Source organism: Amblyraja radiata, chromosome 12 (assembly GCF_010909765.2).
Source record: "Amblyraja radiata isolate CabotCenter1 chromosome 12, sAmbRad1.1.pri, whole genome shotgun sequence".
In the NCBI taxonomy this organism is placed as follows: Eukaryota; Metazoa; Chordata; class Chondrichthyes; order Rajiformes; family Rajidae; genus Amblyraja; species Amblyraja radiata.
In genome coordinates this window covers 45,291,341-45,319,192 of record NC_045967.1, presented here as the reverse complement: position 1 = coordinate 45,319,192, position 27,852 = coordinate 45,291,341, and the positions used below count along the sequence as shown (strand labels likewise).

Genomic DNA, 27,852 nt, shown 5'->3' with positions numbered 1-27,852 from the left:
TGTGTTTGGGTAGAGGAAGTTTATTCATAAATAAGTGGCACTAATACAGTCAATTTCCTCAAGTACCAAATCAGGAGAATGTGGTGGATATCAAAATTCATACCACCCCGAAACATTCCAGTCCCAAATAATCCAATACAGGATGTGCAGGGGAGAGTTAGTGTGGGGGAAATACGACCTTATACATGCAATTTAACACTGGCATAGCCCCAACACTGGACGAATTAGGAGTGACAATTAAAACAGGGGCAGACTCCCATATTAACACTGATTATACCCAATGTAACCCAACAGTAAAGTATTGAGAAGCAGCATGAACATTAAACCATAATGAAATTCATGTGTGGAATATTCGTAAGGGGTGACGGGTGTGATCTTGCAAGCACTGAACTTACAATTCTATTTCTGTGTCTTCAGTATGAACTCTCAACCTCAGAAATTCCACAGCTCTGCCATTACTCCTCACCCCTCCCCGTCCAATTCATGGGCAAGAACAAAGGGGCAAGTAAGCAAAAGGTCAGAGCAAAGAAAGTCTGGTGCTATTTCAGGATCCAATAATTGATCACACTAACAAAAAATAGAAAAACTGCAGTTTGGCTCCAGCACAAAAATGTGAATCTGGCATAGGAGTGGAGGTTCTCAGAAAGTCTTAGATGGAAAAATAGACTTCTGACTTTCCAAAGAGGTGCTGTTCCTTGTTGCACACGATTGAAAAAAACAAGACACTATAAAAGTGCTGTACAAAAGCAACTGATGCAAGCAATTTGTGGTGACAAATTATTGAGCAGAGCTCAGAGTCTCAACAATTGCAAAAGGAATGTATTTGTCCATTAGGCAAAATGCACTGGACATTGGAAACATGTCCTCTTGTTCATAGCAGTAGTTCTTGTACCTGCTGCCAAAATCTGCACAAATCAAAGATGGTCAGCAATAAACTGCTCACATTATGAGTAGGTCTAGTAGACTGGAGAGGTGTGAGCATTGGGCAAAAGGATCAAAGCTAAATGCACCCAATTTGAAACCAATTTTCTTCCCAAAGAACGAGTGCCCAGAATCCAACGTTCAGAACTCCCATTGCCAGCAAAATGCCAAGATCCATTTTAAAATTAATACCGTCTGGCAGCTGAAAAAGGCTGCTCTCAATCTCAACCCAGAAAAAAAAAAGATACATTTTAGCGGGATGACATTAATGGAACAAGACATGATCAATATAGAAATGTCCATGGGAGCAGTGCAATTACTAACCCAGATGTTTCAGCAGCTGGTTCAAGTCATTGAGTACATGCAGTGGTCCTTCTCCAAGGGCTCTCCAGGTGAGTTTGTTGGCCTTTCAACTCTCTACATCACATTCGCCAGGCCCATTATTTCCCCACCACCCCCTTGCCCTCCCCACGGCAGTGATCCAGCATTACTTTGTACAAGCAGTGCAGCCGGAATGGTTACTGTGCTGCGAGAGTTGCTGGGAGGAAATAATTTCAGGATCAGCCGGAGCTCCATCATCATCTTCAGCACTAATGATGTGTTCCACCAGCAAGCGAGCAGATTCTTCAATGCGGATGTTGTCCTAAAACAAAAACAAGCACACAGGAAGTTTAAATGAAGCACAGACATTAAAAAACTAAACACATTTTAATAAACAACCTTCCAGCACCTCCTAAATGATTAATCAATATAAAAATTATCCACCTTTGATCCTTCAAGGAAGCTAAACAACTGTGTTCAATACAAGCCAAGAATAAAGACTACACGGAGGTTGTCAGAAGTTGCAGGTAGTGGAAGCAGGTAGGGAGACTGACAAAAACCTCTGGGAACCGCATGGAAACTTTGGGTGGGGCACAAAGCCTCCAGAGGTTTCCGTTCAGGTTTCCTAAGTGGGACAGGGGCTGTAATGGGACCTCTGAATTGTGCACAAATTCAATATTGCCTGCATTCCACTCGCTATAAACACACATTGTGAAAACATGAATGGGTGCTTAATAACAATAAATAGTCACCGCACAGTGAAAACGTCGGCTGCTTTTGTTCCCCATCAGTATCAATTACAATATAGGATTGCATTGCTCTCATTTTGCGGTCTACAAATGTTCAACTGCAGCACCATCTTGTGACTCGAATTATTCTGAAACTCCTCACTGGGCAAAATGAGTGTCAACTATTTTAAGCAGCAGAATAAACTTGATTATGTGCAGTTCTGGTCACCCCATTACAGGAAAGATGTACAAGCTTTGGAGAGGGGTTCAGAGTAAGAAGTTTACCAGAATGCTGCCTCGATTAGATGGTTTCATCTACAGGGACAAGTTGAATTTTTGTCTTTAGAATGTCGGAGGTCGAGGGGAGACTTGATACAAGAATGTAAAGTCATGAGACGCAGAAACCTTTTGCCCAGGGTGGACATATCCAACACTACGGGGCATGGCTATAAAGGTGAGAGGGGTGAGTCTAGGTTATAGTCACGTGTACAGAGGGGACAGTAAAAGGTTTTTGTTACGTACTAACCAGTCAATGGAGAGACAATAAGCAAATGTTTAATAGAGATGTATGGGGCAAGTTTCCCCCACCACCCACAAAGAGAATGGTGGGGGCCTGGAACACTGCCAGGGGTCGGTGGAGGCAATTATGATAGTGGCATTTGAGACTTTTAGATCGGATTTGCATGCATTTTCTTGCTCTAGATTACAATCGGCCGTCTGCCGCCAATCAGAAGGGGAACTTGTAAACTCAGCACAACAGGTCAGAATTGAATGCAGCTCCCAGAAGTTGCACTTGAATAGTCTACTGAAAAACTAATTCCCAGGAACCTAGGGTCTATATTTAAACTCCAAGTATCACCAACACCAAAATATAAGAAGATAGACACAAAAATGGAGTAAGTCAGTAGGACAGGCAGCATCTCTGGAAAGAAGGAATGGGTGACATTTTGGGGTCGAGACCCTTCTTCAGACTCAAGGTACGCCTCCCAAAATACAAAATCTGCTTACCTTTGCTGATGTCTCAAACCAGGCGATGAAGCCATTGTCTTTGCAGAACTGATCCAGTTTGGGCAGAGTGTTGGTCAGGCCCTCCTTTGCCTGGTCACATTTGTTTGCCAGCAAGACTGCAGGCACGGGCCTGCCATTCTGTAGCCTCACTTTAGAGTCAAGATCAGTCTTCCATTTCAAGACGGCTTCAAACGTTGACGCTCTGGACACATCAAAGACAATAAATGCTCCGACTGCCTCCCGGTAGTAAACTCTCGTCATGTTACCAAACCTCTCCTGCCCTAGAAAGGCAAGTTTTAAAGAATCGCATTTTGTTCCCTTTTCATCCAAACTGAAAAAAACACTAACCACCCAGCTAAGATTTAACCGATTTGTTAGAGGTTATGGGGAGAAGGCAGGAGAATGGGGCTAGGAGGGAGAGTAGACTTAATGATCCAAATGGCCCAATTCTGCTCCCATCACATAACCTTATGATCTAAACACCACAATCACTTTACAAATGAATTAGTAAAGAACCCTTTTGGATTTATGACTACACTGCCTGTTGGTGATAAATTATAAACTTAATGGGTATGTAGATCACTTTCACGTTATGGATGTTTCTTATAGAAACTTACAAAATGCTTAAGGGGTTGGACAGGCTAGATGCAGGAAGATTGTTCCCGATGTTGGGGAAGTCCAGAACGAGGGGTCACAGTTTAAGGATAAGGGGGAAATCTTTTAGGACCGAGATGAGAAAAACATTTTTCAAACAGAGTGGCGAATCTCTGGAATTCTCTGCCACAGAAGGTAGTTGAGGCCAGTTCATTGGCTATATTTAAGAGGGAGTTAGATGTGGCCCTTGTGGCTAAAGGGATCAGGGGGTAGGGAGAAGAAAGGTACAGGATACCGAGTTGGATGATCAGCCATAATCATATTGAATGGCGGTGCAGGCTCGAAGGGCCGAATGGCCTACTCCTGCACCTATTTTCTATGTTTCTATGTATCTATAGAATCAGCCTTTAGAGATAGTGTGGAAGCAGGCCCTTCAGCCCATTGAGCCCATGCTGACCAGTGATCACCCATACACTACAACTATTCTAACACTAAAACAATGTTAAATTTTACAGAAGCTAGTTGACCTACAACCCTGTACGTCTTGAGTGTGGGAGGAAACCCAAACACATGGGGAAAACCCAGAGTCATAGGGAGAACATACAAACACAGTAGACAGCAGGATTGAGCCTGGGTCTCTGATCCTAAAAGGCAGCAACTACCACTATGACACCCCAGTAGGCATACAGCGCAGGAACAAGTGCTGCGGCCCAAATTGTCCCCAGGAATCAATTTCATAGCCAAACAAGTTCCATCTGGCCCTTTCCCTACAAACCTTGCCCATCAATGTGCACTACTCAAGTGTCTTTTAAATGTCATCATTTCAATTTAGAAAAGCCAAAGTCAATTAAGGATAATCATTGCACAAGGTCAAATAGGCCACGTGTTAGATGCATCAAGGAGAGCTTAAACCTATAATTCTGGAGGGCAGGATTTCAGCAATGAACACCACAGGTAGTTGGTCTGAGCAATAGCATTCACATGAGAAGTTTATAACAATGGCCAAAGTCCAAGTAAACTCTGGTCAACTGACATCATTTTCATCCACCTCATGAGACGTACATGTACTTTGTTCCAGATGGAGAAAAAGAAACCAATGGCAAAGGATAAATGGAAATATTCCAGGTTTTCTAGTCACAAACCTTGCTAGAAATCCATGTTACCAATACAGGATTAGACTTGGCTCCAATTACACTTTCTCAAGGGAATTCAACTGTAGTACAGGTAGTAAAAATACTAGAGTATTAAGGTCAGAAGATCAGACTTCAATATAATTATTTTGTTTTCTCAAACCACCATCACATGACAAACATGCAGTATTCTACATCAGTTTTCTGCTGCTGTTGTCCACATTGTCTGGAGTTAATACGACTTTCAGCGACATGGCACCCACGCAGATTTATCACACCAGAACTGGTTTACTGATATAACTCAGGAGACAGATTTTAAGGTACCTTCAGACATGAGAAGATGTGTTTTCTGTGTCAAGTTGAGAGCCTACAGCTTTGCTGGAAAGTTGTAGACAGTCCAAAACATTCAATTTGCAGCGAGGTTCAGAATGCAAAAAAAAACCTTCCTAAAAATAAACTTTGAATATATTTGTGTCTCATTGCATCGAGACATTATGGTCAAGCAAAGTACACGCCAAATCAGAGTAAGGGATTCAGTATTAAGCCGATTTTATGGTTACAGTTTGCAGATATTTGCTGCACACATTTGAATGAAGATTAAAGATAAGTTTGTGGTGGGGATGCATAGTAAATGAAAAAAAAATACATGTATTGCAGCCAAGATAGATGTTTAAGAACAGTAGAATGTTGTTCTTTATAAGGTGCTGTTAAGGTTTTCTAAAACTTATATAACCATCAGGATAAAACTGCAGGCATTATTGGTGGTGGTTGCCCTTTTAAGTTACTGATTTGAAGCAATACAGCTGTTCCCCAATGAAACAGTCAGTGTCATCATGGGATCCCAGATCATGGGACTAAGATCTAAACAAGATTAACTAATTCTACTCGACAGAACACCAGGCATGCTGCTAGAAAGTAATCGTAGAATTACTGAAGACAAAGCTAAATGGCTGCCTCAAACAAGGCCTTTGATTAATACTTAAAATACTTGATTTATAACAATAGTTTTTAGTCTGGACAAATCTCAAAGCAACTTAAAAACTGCTAGAGACAGTTTGCAATAATGTGGCAAGCAAGTTAAATAAATTGATAAATAAATAAACTCAGCGGGTGAGGCAGACCCGAAATGTTGCCTATTTCCTTCGCTCCATAGAATCTGCCTCTCCCGCTGAGTTTCTCCAGCATTTTTGTCTACTTTCGATTTTCCAGCATCTGCAGTTCCTTCTTAAACATAAATAAATTGCCATCTTTTCAGATATACTAGATCTTTAGGGACAATTTTTCCCCACAGATGTTATCAGGCAACAGAACCATCCTACCAACAACTACAGTCGTTCTGGAGTACTATCTACCTCGTTGCAGACTAAGACTATCTTTGTTCGGACTTTACCTCACACTAAATGTTATTCACGATATTCCCTTTATCAATTACTGTGTATGTACACTGGATTACTTCATTATAATGTCACTAGTGAGAGGAGCAGAATTAGGGCATTCAGCTCAAGTCTCATCCACCATTAAATCATAGCACACAAAAGCTTTTCACTGTACCTCAGTCTATGTGACAATAAACCAAAAATAAACTATTGTCAAACGAAACAGGACTTTTGGAAAAATAAAATGCATGGACTCTTTTACTAGTTTGCTCTGAAGCAACATGTAGCAAGTTAACAGAGGTACAGTCAATGTCCCAGTAAACCAGTCCAGGTCAGCAGCATTTCAGCATGGTGTGGGAGAAGAAACAATAGAATACCTTTAAAAGAATAAATTACCACAGATATTCCAGAGCTTTATGCAGTCACCTGACATACTCCAGTTTCCATGTGTAGAGCATTAGAAAACATCACAACATTGAGATACGATGGGTAGAAATGCTGTCCCACACACCCACGTCAAAGCAGCATGTCTGTGTCAGGGTAGCAAGATGGAGTGTGGTTTAGTATGCACAGATTTTGTTTGGGAGGGAGCTACTCAATACAAATTCTGTCCCAAAACAAACAGCTGGCTATGCCACAACAAGCTTGACTGACTGTCCAACAAGTCAGTTTTGTTTCTGGAGATCAAAAAAATACTAAAAATAAATGAGGAATTCACAAGCAAATTCAGTGTTTGCTTACCTGGGTTACTTGCTGCCATTTAAAACTTTAATCGAGCACAGGCTTAGAAAGTTGTTTATTTTAATATAAAGAATTCAACATTAAAACAGATTTGGCAAACAGCAGGCCAATAGTTCGAGACACATTCCATGTGGGATCTTGGTGGTATGCAACTAAACTGATGCTATTTTTACAGTTCCAGGCTCCAAACCTCCAGCTTGCTACCATTTGATGTAACGCGAGTGTATTCTATTGTAATAAGAGTTTATACATCTTGTTGATCATTTCTTTGCAGCAATTTTAAACAGTGCTCTTTTCTGAATTTAAGTCATTTAAAATGTGCGATATAGCAATTTACAGACTATAATGGTCTTGGCTTTTATAAAATGTGTAGAATTGGAATGGCTATTTGGAATTTTATCCAAAGGCAGCCTTAATGGCAGATTTACCATATTATTGGATTGTTACACACTGTGCTAGAGGCACTCCTAGAGACTGAAGTGTCTCGAGCCAAAACGTCAACCATTCCTTCTCTCCAGAGATGCTGCCTGGCCCGCTGAGTAACTGTAGCATTGTGTGTCTATCTTCAGCACTCTTAGAACACTGGGATAGTTGTCTAGGTTGTTGGCTGGAGATCACTACATTAGTCAAACTGAACACTTTGGCTTGAAGAGCTAGATTTGGAGTAGTATAGAAAGAAAATTGAGATCTCATAATCTTGAGTTGTTAATTCTAGATTTATACGGAACATAATAGCAAGTAAAAACCATCTTCTTGGCAAGGCAAGGAGAAAAAACCTGTTCAAGATGGAGTTGGCTATTCCAATTGTTCCCATATTGGAAAAAGATCACCGATTATTTTTGTGCCTTGGCTACATCCTTGCACTAATCTTTTATTCCACCATTCCATTATTAAATAACTTGAATAACTAATCTTACTCTAAAGATCCACAATTCTAGTTGAATAAATGCATCCCCATCTGTCCTGAGTAAAAGACCACTGCATTGGAAAATATCCCATCTGCAGAGTTTGCAACATTGCCTGTTGAGTTTTAGTCACTTTGGCAAATCCTTCCTTAAGCCAAACTCAAATCACAGGAATCATTGGTGAACATTTACAGAGAATAGGTAGGGAGACCAAACCCAAACACAACATTTGAAGATAGACAAGAGTAACTCAGCGGGCCAGGCAGCATCTCAGGAGAGAAGGAATGGGCGACATTTCGGGTCGAGACCCTTCTTCAGACCAGGTCTGATTATGTGACAGCTACAATAATCACTGTACCCATTACAATTGTTTTAATCATCGTGCATCCCTTGATGACTTCCTTGCATTTGCTCAAATACATTTGGCAAATAAAGAAACTTGGTTACTGAATGGTGACATTTCAGGTCAAGACCCTTCTTCAGGCAGTCTGAAACAGTGTCGCATCTTGATGCTGCCTGACTTTCTTCGTTACTTCAGCCTTTTATGTCCTTTGTGTATTAACCAGTTTCTGCAGTTCTTGGTTTCTACAAGGAGAGTTAATTGCTCATTATAAAGTCAACACTCCCTCCATCCATCTGATTACATCTCGCACAACCTGGCACCAGCCCAATTGAAGAGGGAACACCGGTAGCCGAATCATATAACCATATAACAATTACAGCATGGAAACAGGCCATCTCGGCCCTTCTAGTCCATGCCGAACACTTATTCTACTCTAGACCCATTTACCTGCACTCATCTTTGACTTGTGAATCCAAGTCCGAATTAGAAGCAGGAGGTACAAGATCAACATTAAGACAGTTTTTGCATGGCTATTCGATTGAAAATCTTTCAAGTAGATGCAAGATGAAAAAAGTTGGTATGAACAGCACTGGATTCACACCGAGCAGCGATAGGAATCTAATGATCCATGTATCAAGTTGACCAGAATTCTTCCCAAAGAATCATGTGCCTGGTGCAATAGGATGCTTCTTTGTTTGTCAAACAAAGTCATATTATGCGAATCAGAGGGCTAAAGATTTTGCTCCCGAAGCAATGAATGTCTTGTGCCGTACAATCCCATGAGCCATAGAAACATAGAAAAAGCAGGAGTAGGTCATTCAGCCCATCGAGCCAGCATCACCATTCATTATGATCACGGCCGATCTAAAATCAGTACCCCATTCCTGCTTTTCCCCCCACATCCCTTGATTCTTTTAGCCCCAAGAGCTAAATCTAACTTGAAAACATCCAGTGAATTGTCCTCCACTGCCTTGTGGCAGAGAATTCCACAGATTCACAACTCTCGGGGTGAAAAAAATGTCCTAAATGGCCTACCCCTTATTCTTGAGCTGTGACCCCTAGTTCGGGACTCCCCCAACATCGGGAATAGTTTTTATGCATCTAGCCTATCCAATCCTTCAACAAATTTATATAATTCTATAAGATTCCCTCTCATCCTTCAAATTTCCAGTGAATACAAACTCAGTCAACCCATTTTTCTATCATATGTCAGCCCCGCCATCCTGGGTATTAACCTGGTGAACCTACGCTGCACTCCCTCAATAGCAATAATGTCCTTCCTCACATTAGCAGACCAAAATTGCACACAATACTCCAGGTGCAGTCTCACCAGGGCCCTGTACAACTGCAGTAGGGCCTCCTTGCTCCCAAAGTCAAAACCTCTCACAATGAAGGCCAACATGCCATTAGTTTTCTGCACTGCCCGCTGTACCTTAATGCTTACTTTCAGTGACGGATGTACAAGCACACCCAGGTCTCGTTGCACATCCCCTTTTCCTAATACGACACCATTCAGGTAATAACCTGCCTTCCTGTTCTTGCCTGACATTTATCCACATTATATTGTATCTTTTATGCATCTGCCCGCTCACCCAACCTATCCAAGTCACCCTCCAGCCTCATAGCACCCTCATCGCAGCTCACATTGCCACTCAGCATTGTGCATTCCGCAAACTTGGAGATGTCACATTTAATTCCCTCGTCTAAATCGTTAATATATATATATTGTAAATAGCTGGGGTCCCAGCACCGAGCCTTGCGGCACCCCTCTAGTCACTGTCTGCCATTCTGAAAAGGACCTGTTAATTCCTACTCTTTGCTTCCTGTCTGCCAACCAGATCTCTATCCATGCCAATACCCTACGCTCTAATTTTGCACACTAATCTCTTGTGTGGGACCTTGTCAAAGGCTTTTTGAAAGTCCAGATACACCACACCCACTGGCTCTCCCTTATCCATTCTACTTGTTACTGTCACAAGGCTACAGTGTAGCCACTTGAAAGAAGGTTGCAATTATTGGAGAGGATGGTCAAATCCAAAGGATGCGCCCGAACCCATAACCAGAACAAGAGATTCATCAAATCCATTGTAAATAGTTCAAGTGGTATCTGACGTTCAAAGTAATAGAGATGATGACACTGGGGGGGGGGGGGGGGGGGGGGGGGGGGGGGGGGAGGTCAGTCTGGGCTAGGTACAGCAATCTATTTCAGTCTTACCCAGGCTCAAACTTGTTCTGGTACATTGAAGGCTGCATTCATGCAGAACATCACTTCCAATGCCAATTTCCACCCTGCCCTCTTCCCTTCCTGGATCTGTCTCCACCTCATGAGGATTAGCTGCTAACATCAATTATCCACAAGAACAGCGACCATTGACTACTTTCCAATTGCACCCGACCTCCTGTAATAATGGTACTATTTTCCCAGTTTCCTCATCAACTTATTTGCTCCAATGGAGCTGCACATTGGTTCCTCCGAATTGCTGTGTACAGTTGTTCTCCCTCTATCAGTGCCAACAAATCCCCTTCTACATCTCATCTCCTTCCCACGTTCCTTCTCTCACCCCCTCATCTCAAAGACAGAACAAGGATCAAGCTCCTCTGGTTCTCTGCTTCTACCCCACCAGCCTCCATATTGAATGGATGACCATCTGCAATTGCCACCAACTTCAAAGAGATTTCAACTCTAGCCACACCTTCCCCTCCTCCCCTTTCAGCATTTTGCAGGGACAGCAGTGACTGCCATTCGTGACTTCCTGGTCTAGGATTCCATTCCTATCAATAACCCTTCTCCTTACAGCACTTTCCCTTGCAACTATAGCCAAAGGAACACTCATCTACCCAGTAAATCCACCAGGTGGCGCTGTGATGGCAGCATCGTCTACAGTCTGTCTGTCCTTTTATCTCTTTTGTTATTTTTAGTGTGGTTTAAAATTTTGTGTTAATGTTTCTCTAGTTTGTTTTATGTAAGGGGAGGGGGAGAGGGTCGGGGGAAACTTTTCTTCAATCTCTTACCTTGCCGGAGATGCAATTGTTTTCCGGGTGGTATCTCCGGTCTCTCTGTCGGTTAACATCGTGGAGCTGGAAAACTTGCTCGGGACTGGCTGAGCCCCACCGCGGGGCGTGGACTTGCCATTGGAGCAGATTCCTTGCCTGGGATCGATGCTCCAACTGCTGCCTTCAACATCGCGGAGATTGCAATCTCCGGAGAGACCGAGTCGGGAGCTCCAAGGTGGCAGAAGATTTCAACTAGCCCAGACTCTGGGTCGATTGCCCAGCGCGGGGAACCCTCCTATGCAGGAGCTTGATCTCCCCGACACAGAGGGCCCGCCGCCGGCTACGGGAGTCAAGATCGTCCCGTCAACAGAAGGCTCGAAGCCCCCGACCGCAGGAGAACAAAGGAGGGAAGAGATCAAACTTTTTTTCGCCTTCCATCACAGTGAGGAATGTGGAGGAGTCACTGTGGTGGATGTTTATGTTAAAATATATTTTGGTGTTCTGTTGCTTTATTAGTATGACTATGGCAACTCAAATTCCTCGTATATTGCAAAACATACTTGGCTAATAAAGTAAAGTACGAGTACCTCTTTGCCTCTTCCCTCCCACCATCCAGCGGGGAGCGACTCTTTCTAGGCAAAGCCTCGGTTCACTTGTTCCAATCTAGTGCAAGGCATTTCGTATTCACAATGCAGTCTCTTCTACATTGGAGAAACCCAGTGCAGATTGGAAAATTGCTTGTGAACACCCGCGCTCAGGTCACAGGGCTGACCAAGCAACCTGCTGCCCACTACTTTAATGTCTCATCCCATTCCTACTCTGACCCATTGGTCTGACTTCCTGTGCTGTGACAACAAGGCTCAAAATAGGGGAATAGCACCGAATCTTCTGCCTGGGCAAATTGCAACCTACTGGACTTCTATGGAATTCTATAACTGCAGGTGGCTTAACTTTGTCTGCAGCAGTTGCAAGGCAAGGCAACTTTATTTATATAGCACATTTCATACACGAGGCAGACTCAAAGTGCTTCACATAAAAACATGTCATACAATAAATGAAATAATAAAATGAAATAAAATAGAACTAAAAGAAAAGAAAAGCAAAATTAAAAATGCATTATAAAAAGTGCAAAAGTTAAAAGTGCAATGTAGTTAAGATTTAGCTGAAAGCTAAAGTAAACATAAAAGTTTTCAGTCTTGTTTTAAAAGTGGTCAAAGTTGAGGCAAGTCTTAAATCTTCAGGAAGTTTATTCCAGCTATTTGTTGCATAGTAACTAAATCCTGCTTTCCCATGTTTTGTATTTACTCTGGGAATCACTAGCAGATTGGTTTCAGAAGATCTTAGCGATCTAGAAGGCTTATATAGTGGAAGCATGTCAGTGATATACTTTGGCCCTAAACCATGTAGTGATTTATAGGTGAGCAGCAGGATTTTAAAATCAATTCTCCGACATACAGTTACCCATTTACGACATTGATTCAGCTTGTTTTCCCCTCCTCTCTAGGCATGGAGAACATGTTCATCCTGACCTCCCACTCTGTATTTCCCACTTCACCGTGTTTACACCCTCAGTTGCCATTCACTCATTGACCAGATAACTTGGTTTACAACTTATTCTCATGGCCACCCCTTGGGTTTACCTGATCAGTGACCCTCCATGCAGCTTTACAAACCTTTATCTCCTTGGCAGTTCTGGTAAAGTCTCCAACTTAGAGTTGACTTTCTCTTCCCACAGATACAACCCAACTTCAAGTATTTCCACCATTTCCTGTTGTTTTTGAAGTTGGGTTTGGAGTTCTCCTCTTAGAGCTCAATTTCTAACGCATTGGAGAGAACCATTGTGAAAGCTGGCTTAAGGCAGGCACAAGATAATGTGCCCTGTGGAATGTGATCCAGTAAGCATTAAGAACAAAGCCACCAATAGTGAAGTTGAAATAGCCAGATATAATTTTACAAAAGGTTTACACATCACGGACACCAAAACTAAAACCCAATGCGCTCCGAAGCATTGAAGAACAGCTTTGCCCTTAGTCCTTGAGCTGCAAGAGTCATTGTCCCAATTGCAAGTTCATAATTTGACTATCTCTGTGTGTGTAGTTTTCGATCGCAAGCAGCAACAGGCCCTCTTGGTCCTCTCTCAAAACTAAAGCAATCTCAAGTTTGAAATATTTACACAAAACTACTTCCGGAGGCTCAATTGTGAGATCCACGATCATTCTACTGCATCATTAGACACCACACAACTGTAAAAGTTAAATGTAACATTCATTTCGGAGGAGGCGCTGTCCTGCAGCTGTCCGTTTTTTCCCCTTCTTTTTTATTATTTTTAGTTCGTCAAGTGTACAGTCAGGGGGTCTAAATCTTTTATGTGTGGGGGGTGGTGGGGGGGGGAAGGGGGAAACTGCTTTTCTAAGTCCCTACCTGGTCGGAGGGGTTGCCTTCCTCCGAGCAGCGTCTTCGACCTGTCCTCGCGGCCTACCAGCGGGTCCTGGAGCGACGTTTCCCTGAGGGGACCTGGCCAGAACATCGGCGTTGGCGGCGGTGCAGAACGTCGGCGTTAGCTGCGGCGCAGCGCTGGAGCGCTATTGCGGAGCGGGCGATGCCTTTCCTGGGTCGCCGCGCTGGGACTCCAATATGCTTGGTACCGCCGAAGAAAACATCGTGGAGCCGCGGTTCTGCGGAGCGGCCAGCTGCGACGTTGAACTTACATCTCGCCGAGATCACCGGTGTGCGGAGCTCCGTCTGGCGTGGTCTGTTGGCTTGGAAGCCGCAGGCTCCGGTGGGAAGGCTGCCGTTCCTGGCACCCCAAGCCGCTGGGGTTTCTCCCGACGCCGGAGTACCATCACCCGGCGAGAACATCGGGCGCCGTGGAGGCCTCAATAGGCCCGACTTTGGGTGGATAAGAGGATGGGGACTGGACTTTGTGCCTTCCCCCACAGTGGGAATCACTGTGGGGGGATGTTTTGGTGTTGAATTTCTTTATGAATACTGTGTTGTATTTTTATTAGCGTGCTGCAAGGACATCAGAATTTCCCCTGAATAAGGGGATTAATAAAGTAATCAATCAATCAATCAATCAATCAATCAATCAATCAATCAATCAATCAATCAATTTCCAAACTGAAATTAAAGTTGAATTTATCTTTGAAGGTTTAAATAATGACAGATTGCCCTTGTTAACCGTTCTTCCTTTCCCACCTGTCATTTCATTTAAATTGGTATTAAAAAGTGCCTGTACTTTCACTTTGGCTGCAGAATCAATTTTCCCCAGAGAGTCACTTCAGATTGGAGACCGCTGACAGTTAAACCCTGACAATTATGTGCAGGCTTGGTCAGAAATACAACGCAAACAGCCCATCAAAATCAACAACCAATAACACTAATCCTTCATTATTTTTCCTATTTCCCCCCACATACTCATCAATCCTAGATGTTTCTCACTTACCTACACACAGGGGCAATCAACCTACCAGCACAGTGGTCCAGCGGTAGAGTTGCTGCCTTACAGCAGCAGAGACCACAGTCCGATCCCGACAGCAGGTGATGTCTGCATGGAATTTGTACATTCTCCCTGCGACTGTGTGGGTTTTCTCCGGGTGGTCCGGTTTCTTCCCACACTCCCAAAGATGTACAGGTTTTGGCTTTGGTAAAATTGTAAATTGTCCCTAGTGTGTAGGACAGGGTTAGTGTACGGCGATAGCTGGTCGGTGTGGACTCGGAGGGCCAAAGGTCCCGTTTCCACGTCGCAGTCTAAAGTCGCATGTAGGAGGAAATTGGAGAACCCAGAGGAAACACGTGTGGTCAGATAGAATGTGCAAGTACCATCTAAAGTATTTTTTATGTTAAATAAATCCTATCCATTCAGGTTCATCAACTTGGCACAGGTATTCCGATAGCTGATACCCACCTCGTCATATACACTTCCTTCCAACAATGGCCACAGGAAGCATACTCGAGGGAAGAGAGCAGCACATGTCTGCAGACAGGGCTTTCTTGACCTCCGCTAGTTACAGGTCTTCAGGGCCTTGAAAGGTGGCAAGGCTGCCCCCCCCCCCCCCCCACCTGCCGGGTTTACCCACTCACTGGTCACCGCCCCCCAACGGTACAATTCCCCCAAGAAAATTGTAGAAACTACAATCTAACCTCCCTTCCATTGCCTCCATTTATACCTCATGCTGCCTCGGCAAGGACAACATAATCAAGGACGTATCACACCCTGGCCTCTCCCTTTTCTCCCCTCTCCCATCGGAATAGAAATGTGAAAACGCACATCTCCAGATTCAAGGACTGTTTCTTCCCAGCTATTATCAGGCAACTGACTAATCCTACCACAACCAGAGAGCAGTGCAGTACTATCTAGCTCATTGGTGACCTATGGACTGTCTTTGATTGGACTTTACCTTGCACTAAATGTTATTCCCTTATGTACCTATACACTGTAACTTGCTCAGATGTAATCATGTATTGGCTTTCTGGTTAGCACACAACTTTTCCCTGTACCTCAGTACACATGGCAATAAACTAAACTTTAAAAGTAATGATAATGACCTTTCATTGCTATGCTGGCAGCCCAACCACTGTTGAGAGTAACACGAGGACTACAATATTACTGCTCACACTGCCATTATAAACCAAGGGTAGACGAAGGTCACACACAGGTTAGATTTTGTACCCTGAAACAGTTTGAAATTAATCATTGTGCAACCTCTTATCTGTAAAAAACTGAAATTCCTTGCAGGATAATGCATTAACTTAAATTGCAATCAGCTCCGAGACACATTTGAAGTGCTTGGTGTTGGTCTAAATGGAAGATTGGCAACAGGATGCCATGCTTGCAAGTCTGTACCATCAATTCCAGGTGTAACAGCTGGCAGGGAATTGCAGGATTCAAGCCTTTTTCTTTATGCAAACCGACAATAAACCGGATCCCATTTTGAAATGCGATTTTTCTTTCCCCCCCCTTGCATCCTGTCTAGCAGAAATCTATTAATCACTATAGTTACCAAGTAATTATCTGCATGGACTTGTTGCTGTATTTTTGAATCTGAAGAAGGGTTTCGACCCAAAACATCACCCATTCCTTCTCTCCAGAGATGCTGCCTATCCCGCTGAGTTACTCCAGCATTTTGTGGCTGTGTTTTTGAAGTTAAGTTAGCTACAAGGTGCTTTGGAACAGATTACAACTGATGCTGAAAGTGCAATTTCTTAGGTTCAGCATCTTCACTGGAGCTTTAATCCCAGAGAGGTCTGGCAAGTGATCAAAACCTTTTTAGAAAAGATTGAAATAAGCCACAGATGCAATTTGCTGTAGGATCCTTTCCACAAAGGCTTGGGAGATTGCAACGTTAAGTAGATAGATTGCAAGATTTGCTTGCAAGTGTTGCAGGTCTAATTGTTGTTTTTTTTTTAAATCAGAAAACACAAAATATCATTAACTCAGCAGGTGGCTTTCAAGATTGTCTTTTATTGCTGCATTGACATTCCATCCGTACAATTTGTGGGTAGTAGAGAAAAAAAATCAAGGCATTAGCTAAAAATCATATCATCTTCAGTTTCATTTGCAAATACTGTACTAGGGTTGAGCTACTTTAAGATGGGCTGATCTGGAGTGCGAATCTACTTGCAATTTAAGTGTCAATGATGATCTCCAAAAATGAATATTCAGCAGCAGATCTCTTGCCAACATCTTGTGGTGGAATTTCAAGCACCATTACCACTTGACAAGAGACTAGAGTGATGGGCAGAATGAACGTTAGAAAAGAAGTGTTAGAGTAACACAGAGTGATATTGTGTTCGGCACGGACTAGAAGGGTCGAGATGGCCTGTTTCCGTGCTGTAAATTGTTATATGGTTATATGGTTATATAGTCTGGGAAACTCGTGTTGTTAGCTTACAAAAAACAGAGTTTATGAAGAGGATTGAAGGGTAATTTGAGCAAGCTGACCACATTCCTAGCTACATCCTCATTTAAAAAGCTCAGCACAAGGACTTTATTGCAGCAGCATGAAATTTTCAGACACCAGTGTGTGTATACAAGATCATATTTAGGAAGCAAATTTAACATTTTTAGACCAGGAAAACTCCCAGAATTATTTTGAAACGCGTTTAATTTGTGTTTCAGTTTTGACAAGTCAAACTGAAACAGAATTGATTCAGGGCATCAAAAACACTCAAGTTTCTGCAGTGTTAGATTTTCACATTTAATGCACTTTGTGTGAAAGTCATATGCAAAAAGTAAACTTGCACAAGCAAGTGTCAATCTTCCATCAGTGGTTCTGAAACTAAATATCGTTTCTTGGGTCCTTTGTCCCAGCAAGTCACCCCCAGCAATTATGTGCAAACCATAGTTCTACAAGCGGTACTGAATTTTACAAGAGTGGGTTAAACAAATTCACTTCTGATGTTTATTAGCATGCCAGTAGAATGGTGGACAGAATGTCATTTGAGAAAATAGTATTTAAGAAAGAACTGCAGATACTGGAAAAATCTAAATGCTGGACAAAAATGCTGGAGAAACTCAGTGGGTGAGGCAGCATCTATGGAGAGAAGGAATTTTGGGTTGAGACCCTTCTTCAGAAAATAGTATGTTACACTGTCAAATATGTAGCACAAGGTCAAATCAATTTCAGGTACATTTGGTATAGGATGGCCAATGGGTCTGGGGGACCATTTCCCAGTCAGGGAAGATGTCAACAATCCAATATTATTGCTGCCATCTTTGTAGTTGTGTTTGTGTAAAGGCTGCCAAATGCATAATGTGATATCAATTAGCACAAATTGTTTTCCTGACGTTTGTTCAAAATATTATTATGCATGGTTTGCTTGAGAAATGAAACACGAGGATCAAAGTTCAACATTACCTAGAATCGACAAAATGCTGGAGTAACCCAACGGGTCAGGTACAATCATTATCACATCTCTGGAGAAAAATAGGTGACATTTTGGGTAGAGACCCATCTTGAGACAGTCTTGACTCGAAGTTACATCGATTCCTTTTCTCCAGAGATGCTGTCAGATCCACTGAGTTACTCCAGCATTTTGTCTACCTTTGGTGTAAGCCAACATCTGCAGATGCTTCCGACACCACTTCAACATCACCGAACCGGTTGTAGGAGTAAACTTCTCCAACTCATTTCACAAACGAGGACCATCATTGGAAAGGCCTTTTCTACCATGGACAAACAATTTAAGCCACCTTTAAGACTTTCCTCTTGATGGGCCAAGTCAAGTGTTGCCTAGCAACACATTTAGCCTGTAGGCAACACAGCTTGGTGATCTCCAGCTCAAACTAAAATGTCTGACTGAAAGATGGCTCCTGCAAAATGGCTTCTTTTCACACAATATTTTCCTTTCCACAAAGGTAAAGCTCAACGTTCTACCAAGTGCTGATATCCTGCAGAGAACTTTAAAAATACTGGGTGAAACAATGCAAGGAAACGGGGGATTTGAGGAAGGAACTAGGATGCTCATTTAACGAGCTAGTATGGACTTTGATCCAAGGTCACCTGCTGTATTTTATCATTGGTTTCTATAAACTGGGATATAATCAAAGTAACAAGACTGGCACTCCACTTAAACTTCACAGATTCAAGTTTTTTTTCAATCTTCCCAATTAGGTAAGGCCCTATAGATAGCACTTTCCAAGATAGAGGTCATTCAGATAAAGTTAACCAAACAAATTGCTTTATTAAGTTTGAAACAGAGGGACAAAGCATTTCTTTCAGCTGTGCATCCAATTCAGACTCGGGCACGGAACCTCTCCCGAGACGTTCTGGAAGCTTCTCCCAAAAACCGTTGCAACTGTTGTGAGCACACACCATCCACCACATACTACAATCCTCAGGTCATACCGATACTCAACGTACATGTACAACAGTTAAAGGGGAATAGTTAACGTGTTAGTTTTCTATGGAGCATCTTCTACTGTTCCAATAGTTACCTCTCTCACTACAAATACTTTGTTCTAACTTTACTCAAACAACTGCAAGGCGACACCTAGGAAGAATCTGCATGGACTTATGCCCAATTAAAAATGTTTTTAAATAATGGACATCAATGCTGATCTGGACCTTAAACAGAGCATTAGAATTGGAAGAGATTTCAAATGGATTTAGAACTCCCCTGCCCCCACCCCTTCTGCATAAGTGGACACTGATGGGTAGGAGGAGATTCTGTAACCTGGGGCAACAGCAGTCACAGGACTTGTAGCCCATTCGCAGCAGCCAAAAACCTCTCCACAGAGTTAGAGTTTTGGAATTTCAGAATCCATTTTAAAATGTATCATGTCCATGCCAGCATCTCCCCAGCTTTCTCAGTTTCAACAGCACGATGACATCAGCCCTTCAATATTTAGCATCGCCTGCTCATTCAAACATGCAATTGAGATGAAGGGACTTCATCTGGCATGAATTCAAACACTACTGCTTATTTGGGTCAGTAATCATATTATTTAAAAAACCCATGTAGAAGCTTATTTAGGCAACAGAGTAGAGGAAGGAACTGCACAAAACAGCGTCTTTCAAGGTTTATCTGTGTGACTGGAAACAGTTCTACAATTCTAGCCTTCAAACCATTCCCGCGTCAATGTATACACACAACTACAAAACTAGGTGGAGGGGCAGGAAGTGTCGAGAAAGCAGGGACTCCGCAGAAGGACTTGGACAGGTTGGGAGAGTTGGCATAGAATTTGCAAGTCAAATTGTTAGTAATGCCCCTGTCCCATGGAAACCTGAATGGAAACCTCCGGAGACTTTGCACCCCACCCAAGGTTTGTGCGCGGTTCCCGGAGATTGCAGGTAGTGGAAGCAAGTAGGGAGACTGACAAAAACCTCCGGGAACTGCACAGAAACCTTGAGTGGGTCGCAAAGTCTCCAGAGGTTTCCGTTCAGGTTTCCTAAGTGGGACAGGGGCATAAGGAAGGCAAAGGCAATGCTAGCATTGTAATGTTAAAATTGTACAAGGCATTGGTGAGGCCAATTCTGGAGTATGGGGTGCAATTTTGGTCGCCTAATTATAGGAAGGATGTCAACAAAATAGAGAGAGTACAGAGGAGATTTACTAGAATGTTGCCTGGGTTTCAGCAACTAAGATACAGAGAAAGGTTGAACAAGTTAGGGCTTTATTCTTTGGAGCGCAGAAGGTTAAGGGGGGACTTGATAGAGGTCTTTAAAATGATGAGAGGGATAGACAGAGTTGACGTGGATAAGCTTTTCCCACTGAGAGTAGGGAAGATTCAAACAAGGGGACATGACTTGAGAATTAAGGGACAGAAGTTTAGGGGTAACATGAGGGGGAACTTCTTTACTCAGAGAGTGGTGGCTATGTGGAATGAGCTTCCAGGGAAGGTGGTGGAGGCAGGTTCGATTTTATCATTTAAAAATAAATTGGATAGTTATATGGACAGGAAAGGAATGGAGGGTTATGGTCTGAGCGCAGGTATATGGGACTAGGGGAGAATACGTGTTCGGCACGGACTAGAAGGGTCGAGATGGCCTGTTTCCATGCTGTAATTGTTATATGGTTATATGGTAAGAATACAAAAACAAGAATGTAATGATGAGACTCTACAATGAACTGGTCAGGCCGCATTTGGAGTATTGTGAGTAATTTTGAGCGCCATATCAAAGGAAGGATGTGCTGGCTCTGGAGAGGGTCCAGAGGTTTACAAGAATAATCCCAGGAATGAGTAGGATAACACATGAGCGTTTGTCAGCACTGGGCCTGTACTCACTGGAGTTTAGAAGGATGGTGGGGGGAGGGGTCTCATTGAAACTTACCGAATAGTGAAAGGCTTGGATAGAATGGATGTGCAGAGGATGGTTCCACTAGTGCGGAGTCTAGGACTAGTCATAGCCTCAGAATTAAAGGACATTCCTTTAGGAAGATGAGGAATTTATTTAGTCAGAGAGTGGTAGAGGCCTGGTTAATGGATATTTTAAAGCAGAGATAGATTCTTGATTAGTGTGGGTGGGGTCAACAGTTATGAGGAAGAAGCAGGAGAATGAGGTTAGGAGGGCGAGATAGACCAGCCATGGAGTACACGATGGGCTCCAGTTGCTCAACCATACCTCATGCCTTTGGTTTGGAGAGGATATAAATTCAGACACAGCACAAAAAGATGATCAACCGATTTACTGATCTACTAACCATTAAAGCACAAAGCTGGAAAGGGTACAGTGAAGATTTATGAAGATGCTGCCAGGACTAGATGGTCTGAGCTATAGGGAGAAGTTGAATAGGCTCAGACTCTAGGAGGATGAGTGATCTCAGAGGCGTATAAAATCTATGAGAAGAATAGATCAGGTAGATGCACAGTTTCTTACCCAGATGTGGACTAAAAACAGGCAGGTGGGTCTAGTGTAGCTGTGACATGTTGGCCATTGCAGGCAAGTTTAGCTAAAGGGCCAGTCTCTACACTGTATCACTCTTTGACTCCAAAACTACTTCCTGCCCAAAGTTGACAAATGTCCAAAAGATTCTGCTTTTCTCTCCTAAAGAATATTCATGGCATCATATCAGATGCAAGCATTAAACCAATATCACAGCATGATACACACAAATCTAAATGAATGGATGCATTTTCAAAGATAGACAAAGTGCTGGAGCAACTCAATAGGTTAGCCAGCATCTCTGGAGAAAAAAAAAAGGATGGCTGGCTTTTTGGGTTGGGACCCTTTCTCAGTCCAAAACTGACACATCACCCATCATTACCACAGAGAAGCTGCTGACCCACTGAGTTACTCCAGCACTTTGTGTCCATCTTCAGTATAAACCAGCATCTGCAGTTACTTTCTACACAGCTGTATTTTGAGACCATTTCATCACAATACTAATCCAGTTACAGTTCAGTTCCAGAATACATTCCAAGTGTGTGTTTAACAGCAAAATAAAACTTCCAATACAGAGCCAAGGACACAGTCTCATCTGAAGGGTCCCAACTCAAAATGGCACCCATCCATCCCCGCCACAGATGCTGCCTGACCCACCGAGTTACTCCAGCACTTTGCATTTTACACACCATGCTGTCCATAACTAGGCAGCAATGATGAAAGACAATCGGGTGGATGACACCAAGAAGCTTTTCCAAGGACATCTTGAATGGCAGCAGCAAAAGGCTAAGGAAAGGCTGAAACATTTGTAACCAATCCCAGCTCAAACAGCTGTGTACAAGAAGGAACTGCAGATAATGAACAATAGGTGCAGGAGTAGGCCATTCGGCCCTTCAAGCCAGAACCGCCATTCAATGTGATCATGGCTGACCATCCCCAATCAGTACTCCGTTCCTGCCTTCTCCCCATATCCCCCGACTCCTCTATCTTTAAGAGCCCTATCTAGCTCTCTTGAAAGTATCCAGAGAACCGGCTTCCATCGCCCTCCGAGGCAGGAGATTCCAGAAACTCACAACTCTGTGTGAAAAAGCGTTTCCTCATCTCTGTTCTAAATGGCTTACCCCTTATTCTTAAACTGTGGCCCCTAGTTCTAGACTCCCCCAACATCGTGAACACGATTCCTGCCTTTAGCATGTCCAACCCGTTAATAATCTTATATGTTTTAATAAGATACCCTCGCATCCTTCTAAACTCCATAGAATACAAGCCCAGCCGCTCAATTCTCTCAGCAAATGACAGTCCCGCCATCCCAGGAATTAACCTTGTAAAGATAGACCAAAAAAAAAGCTGGAGTAACTCAGCAAGTCAGGCAACATCTCTGGAGAAAAGGAATAGCGACCTTTCGGGTCGAGACCCTTCTTTAGACCGAGTCAGGGGAGAAGGAAACTAACAGTACGAAAACACACAGAACAAATCAGAACCAGCACTGATGACCAAAGAACAGTTGGAGCCCTCCCTCAGTGGTCCAATGTTGGCAGTGGAAGAGGTGAGAACAGAGGAATACAAACAGTGAACCTAGCAGGATGACGAGGGTGGGGGAGGTACAGAGAGAGGTGTAATGCAATGATTACTTGAAATTAAAAATACTAATATTCATTCAGCTGGGTTGGAAGCAAGCCAAACAAAATGCGAGGTGCTGTTCCCCCAATTTGAGTGTGGCCTCACTCTGACAGTGGAGGAGCCCCAGAACAGAAAGGCCAGTGTGGGAATGGGAAGGAGAGTTAAAATGCCAAAACACAAAACGTCGCGTATTTATTTTCTCCAGATGCGCTGCCTGACCCGCTGAATTACTCCAGCACACGGTTTCCATGGAACAGCTGCGTGGTTGCGCCTACCTATCTTCCTCCAGACAGTAGAAACCAGAGCACTTCACGTGATGAAGACCGTTTGAGATGTCTGGAGATTTGTGGTTCCCAGTCCAGACAACATCCCAGTTGCAACACTGAAGACAGGCAGCCCGGAACGAGCCACAACTTTAACCCGAACATTAATACCTAGCCGTGCTGACAATTGCCCAAGTATGTCTTGTATTCAAGAAAGAGAGGGGGGGGGGGTGTACTTTATTCCCGCTGAGCGCTGATTTTAGACGCCGAACCAAAAAAAAAACAAACCAGCCGAAGCTGAAATAAGAGATGTGAATTTTCACAGACAGTTATGAAATCACACACAGCTAGTTGTAAACTCGCTGCCACTGACTGACTGTTCGGGGGGGGGGGGGGGGGAGTCAACAATCATGAGGAAACAAGCCATGGATGTCCGAGCCTTCAAGCCCCAGTCACCGCTAACTCTATGATTAATACTCAGAGAAGGGGCACATTTCATAAGTAACGACTGTGGTCACAACCCAGGTCTTACAATGTGGTTTAGATTGGGGCGATAATACATAACATTTGCCAGACGAGAAGAGTGTCACTCGTTACAACAATAAAAATTAATATTGGAATTAATCATTCAAGGAGAATTACCCAACTTTAAATTTTAAAAATGCACTCCAGTTTGGTATGAAATCACACACAGTTAGTTACTCCGCGCCGTTAGCGCTGCCTGGCTCGTACCTGCAATATCCCAAAGCTGCAATCTTACCACCGTGTCTTCCTCCCAATTCAGCACCTTTAGGGCGAAGTCCACCCCAATGGTGGCCCTGTAGTGTTGGGAGAAGATCTGGTGGACGTAGCGCTTAATGATGCTGGTCTTCCCAACGCCCAGGTCCCCAATCACCAAGACCTTGAACAGATATTCTCTCTGCGCTTTCTCCATTGATGCCGCGGCCAGTCTCCCCGCTACGCCTGCCACTCGCTCTCTTTAGATACTCGACACTGTAACCTATTCTACTCGCTCCCTTTAGGGACTCTATACTTTAAACTAGTCTCGAAACAAACTTCTTGCTCGCTATTTAATTGCGGCGCATGCTCTCTGTCGCGCATGTATAATTCCCAGAACATCTCTCACTCTGGCCTCTTCCCACTCTAAACTATTTAAAAGGGAAACGGTTCAGCCAACGCCTGCCTCTCCGCTTCAATTGCCTGCAGCAGTCACACGTGCGTTGCGCACTCGTTATCTGCCCGATGAGCCGCTGATCCTTGAGTACGAGTAAGTAGAACCTAAATAAAAAGGATGTTGTAATATCTTTTTGTATAACAGCGTGGAGAGAGGTCCTTCGGCCCAACTCGCCCACACCGACCAACATGTCCCATTTACACTACTCACCTGCATAGAAACATAGAAAATAGGTGCAGGAGTAGGCCATTCGGCCCTTCGAGCCTGCACCGCCATTCAATATGATCATGGCTGATCATCCAACTCAGTATCCTGTACCTACCTTCTCTCCATACCCCCTGATCCCTTTAGCCACAAGGGCCACATCTAACTCCCTCTTAAATATAACCAATGAACTGGCCTCAACTACCTTCTGTGGCAGAGAATTCCAGAGATTCACCACTCTCTGTGTGAAAAATGTTTTTCTCATCTCGGTCCTAAAAGATTTCCCCCTTATCCTTAAACTGTGACCCCCTTGTTCTGGACTTCCCCAACATCGGGAAAAATCGGGGGGTTAAGAATAAGGGGTAAGCCATTTAAGACTGAGATGAGAAAACAACTTTTTCAGCCAGAGTTGTGAATCTGTGGAATTCTCTGTCACAGAAGGCAGTGGGGGCCAATTCACTGGATGTTTTCAAGAGAGTTAGTTTTAGCTCTTAGGCCTAATGGAATCAAGTGATATGGGGAGAAAGCAGGAACATGGTACAGGCTCTGGATGATCAGCCATGATCATATTGAAGGGTGGTGCTGGCTTGAAGGGCTGAATGGCCTCCTCCTGCACCTATTTTCTATGTTTCTAAACCTATCCTGTCTAGATGTTTCTTAAACTTTGCAATAGTACATGTCATAAGTGATAGGAGTAGAATTGGGCCATTTGGCCCATCAAGTCTACTCCATCATTCAATCATGATTGATCTATCTCTCCCTCCTAATCCCATGCTTCTGCTTTCTCCCCATAATCTCTGACACATGTACTAATCAAAAACCTGCTTCAACAATCTTCTCTGGCAACTCGTTCCATACACCCACCACCCTTTGTGTAAAGACCCCACCCCATCCCACACCACCTTAAACCCATGTCCTTTGGTTCTTGGTTCCACTATTCTGGGCAAGAGACTCTGTGACTTTACCCAATCTATTCCTCTCATGATTTTGTACATTTCTATAAGATCATCCCTCATCCTGCACTCCAAGCAATAGAATCAGCCTGCTTAACCTCTCCCTATCTCAGGCCCTTGAGTCCTGGCAACATCCTCGTAAATCTTCTCTGCACCTTTTCCAGCTTGACAACATCTTTCCTATAACACAGTGAACACAATACTCTAATCGTGAATCTGTAGAATTAATTGCCACAGACGGCTGTGGAGGCCAAGTCATTGGGTATTTTTAAGGTGCAGATTGACATATTATTGATTAGTAAGTGAGGCAGGGGTTATGGGGAGAAGGCAGCAGAATGGGGTTGAGAGGAATAGATAGATCAGCCGTGATTGAATGACAGGGTAGACATGAAGGGCTGAATGGCCTAATTCTGCTCCTTTCACTTATGAACTTGTATTTATTTGTGTTAATTGGCCTGTAAAGCTGCAGCAAGTTATAATGTCATTGTTCTATTGCTAGTACATATGACATTTAAATATTGACTCTTGAAGCCACAAAACAAATATCAATACCTCACCTTTCTCTTGGACCCATTGCAACTCGCTGGCTTTACTGTTGACGTTGATCACATCCTATCTCAGCTGCACTTTCCACAATAACATCACTCACAGGGCTGTCAACATCTTGAAGATGATTTATTGTTTCCAAGCATCGGTCAGGAGGGGCTTGCTGACAAACTTTGATATATCTAACATTGGTTTGGAAAATCTAAATCTGCCTTGTGACCAAGAGAAATTACAATTAAAACACAAAGTGTTTGTGTTATAACTCCAGGAAAAGCACTCAACTAAGAAAGCCAAGCCCAAAGCCAAAGTATTATCTAACTATCGAACTAAATATACAAACTTACAATAAGTAAATCCATATGCAAAAAACAGCTACCTGCATATTAACTCGCTCTTTAAAAAAAAAACTAATCCTGTAGATGCAAGTATATCGTTGGGGTTATCAAGTGGGCACCTTCGTTGAGTCAGGCACACAACAGCTCGGGAAAGCTCAATAGTTGGTCTCGGAGACAGAGGAACAGCCGGGTATGCAGCAGGTTCTCGAAAGGAAAGTGGCAAACTAGATCTTTTGTGTGTTGTCTTCAGGTGAGTTGTTTATGGGCATCCTGGACTGGACTTGATTCTTTTCCTCCTTTGGTCTCTGTTCCTCCTCAGTTGGGGAGTGTAATGCTGGTAGCCAGGGCTGAGCTGTCAATGGGGGGGGGGGGGGGTCTGGTGCAAGGTGCCACAGAGCGTAACTAATTTATATTGGAGTACGTACACCAAGCAGCTTGAGCATTGTATCAGCATGGCAGTGGCCCACTGCATCGCATGGTGTACCACCCATGTGCACCAGGATTATGGGCCTGTCCCACTTGGATGGGCGCTGTAATTAAGATGGTGAAAGCACAGTGTACGGTAAGGGCCACGTAAGTCCTTTAAAGGAGAGGGGGGAAAGGGGTGGGAAGAAGGAGTGGAGACAACGTTTAAGAACCAGAGATACACGGCTGTGAAGCTCGGCAGACATTAACATTAACGGTCGGTTATCCTTGGTACTGAAAACTACTGCTTACGTTTTTTTTCCAATGAGCCAATGAAATTGACCGGTCAGCACCGGCTACAACCTACGAGAACCTACGACCTCCTGGCGACCCACCAGGACCTCCTGGCGACCCACCCACGGCACGAGAATTCTCGCTACTCGGTATGAAAAAGTTCAGAACAAATCAGAGCCGGCACCGATGACCAAGGAAAGGTGGAGCCCACAATGGTTCACTGTTGGCTGTGGAAGAGGTGATAATAAAAGCAAGCTCAATGCCAGCATTTATTTCAAGAGGGCTTTATACAAAAACAGGGATGTAATGTTGAGGCTCTATTAGGCGCTGGTAAGGGCACATTTGAAATATTGTGAGCAATTTTGGGCAGCTTATCTGAGGAAGGATGTGCTGGCTCTGGAGAGGGTACAGAGGTTTACAAGAATGATCGCAGGAATGAGTAGGTTCACATATGATGAGCATTTGTCGGCACTTGGCCTGTACCCGCTGGTGTTTAGAGGAATGAGGGGGGACCTCATTGAAACATACAGAATAGTGAAAGGCTTGGATAGAGTGGATGTGGATAGGATGTTTCCACCATCATAGTGTTTTGATCTTTGGTTTCCACTAGTGGGAGAGTCTAGGACATAGATTCGGAATTAAAGGTCGTTCTTTTAGGAAGGAGATGAA

General features: G+C 43.5%; 1 protein-coding gene across 1 annotated transcript; it reads right to left on the bottom strand.

Annotated features, from left to right (window-relative positions):
• LOC116979149 (ras-related protein Rab-38-like) lies at positions 1-24,428 on the bottom strand. The gene is made up of 3 exons (XM_033030666.1): positions 24,005-24,428; positions 2,979-3,259; positions 1-1,564 (listed from the first exon to the last, which is right to left on the bottom strand). Exons 1-3 carry the CDS (start codon positions 24,204-24,206, stop codon positions 1,409-1,411), a joined length of 639 nt encoding a protein of 212 aa, XP_032886557.1. The 5' UTR covers positions 24,207-24,428; the 3' UTR covers positions 1-1,408.
• Between the last annotated feature and the right edge of the window lie 3,424 nt (positions 24,429-27,852).

Coding starts and splice junctions, on each gene's coding strand:
- LOC116979149 (XM_033030666.1), bottom strand. CDS start 24,206: ATGGAGAAAGCGCAGAGAGAATATCTGTTCAAGGTCTTGGTGATTGGG. Junction 3,260..24,004: donor GCAGCTTTGGGATATTGCAG/GTACGAGCCAGG, acceptor TTGCCTTTCTAG/GGCAGGAGAGGTTTGGTAAC. Junction 1,565..2,978: donor GGTTTGAGACATCAGCAAAG/GTAAGCAGATTT, acceptor TTTTTGTTTTAG/GACAACATCCGCATTGAAGA.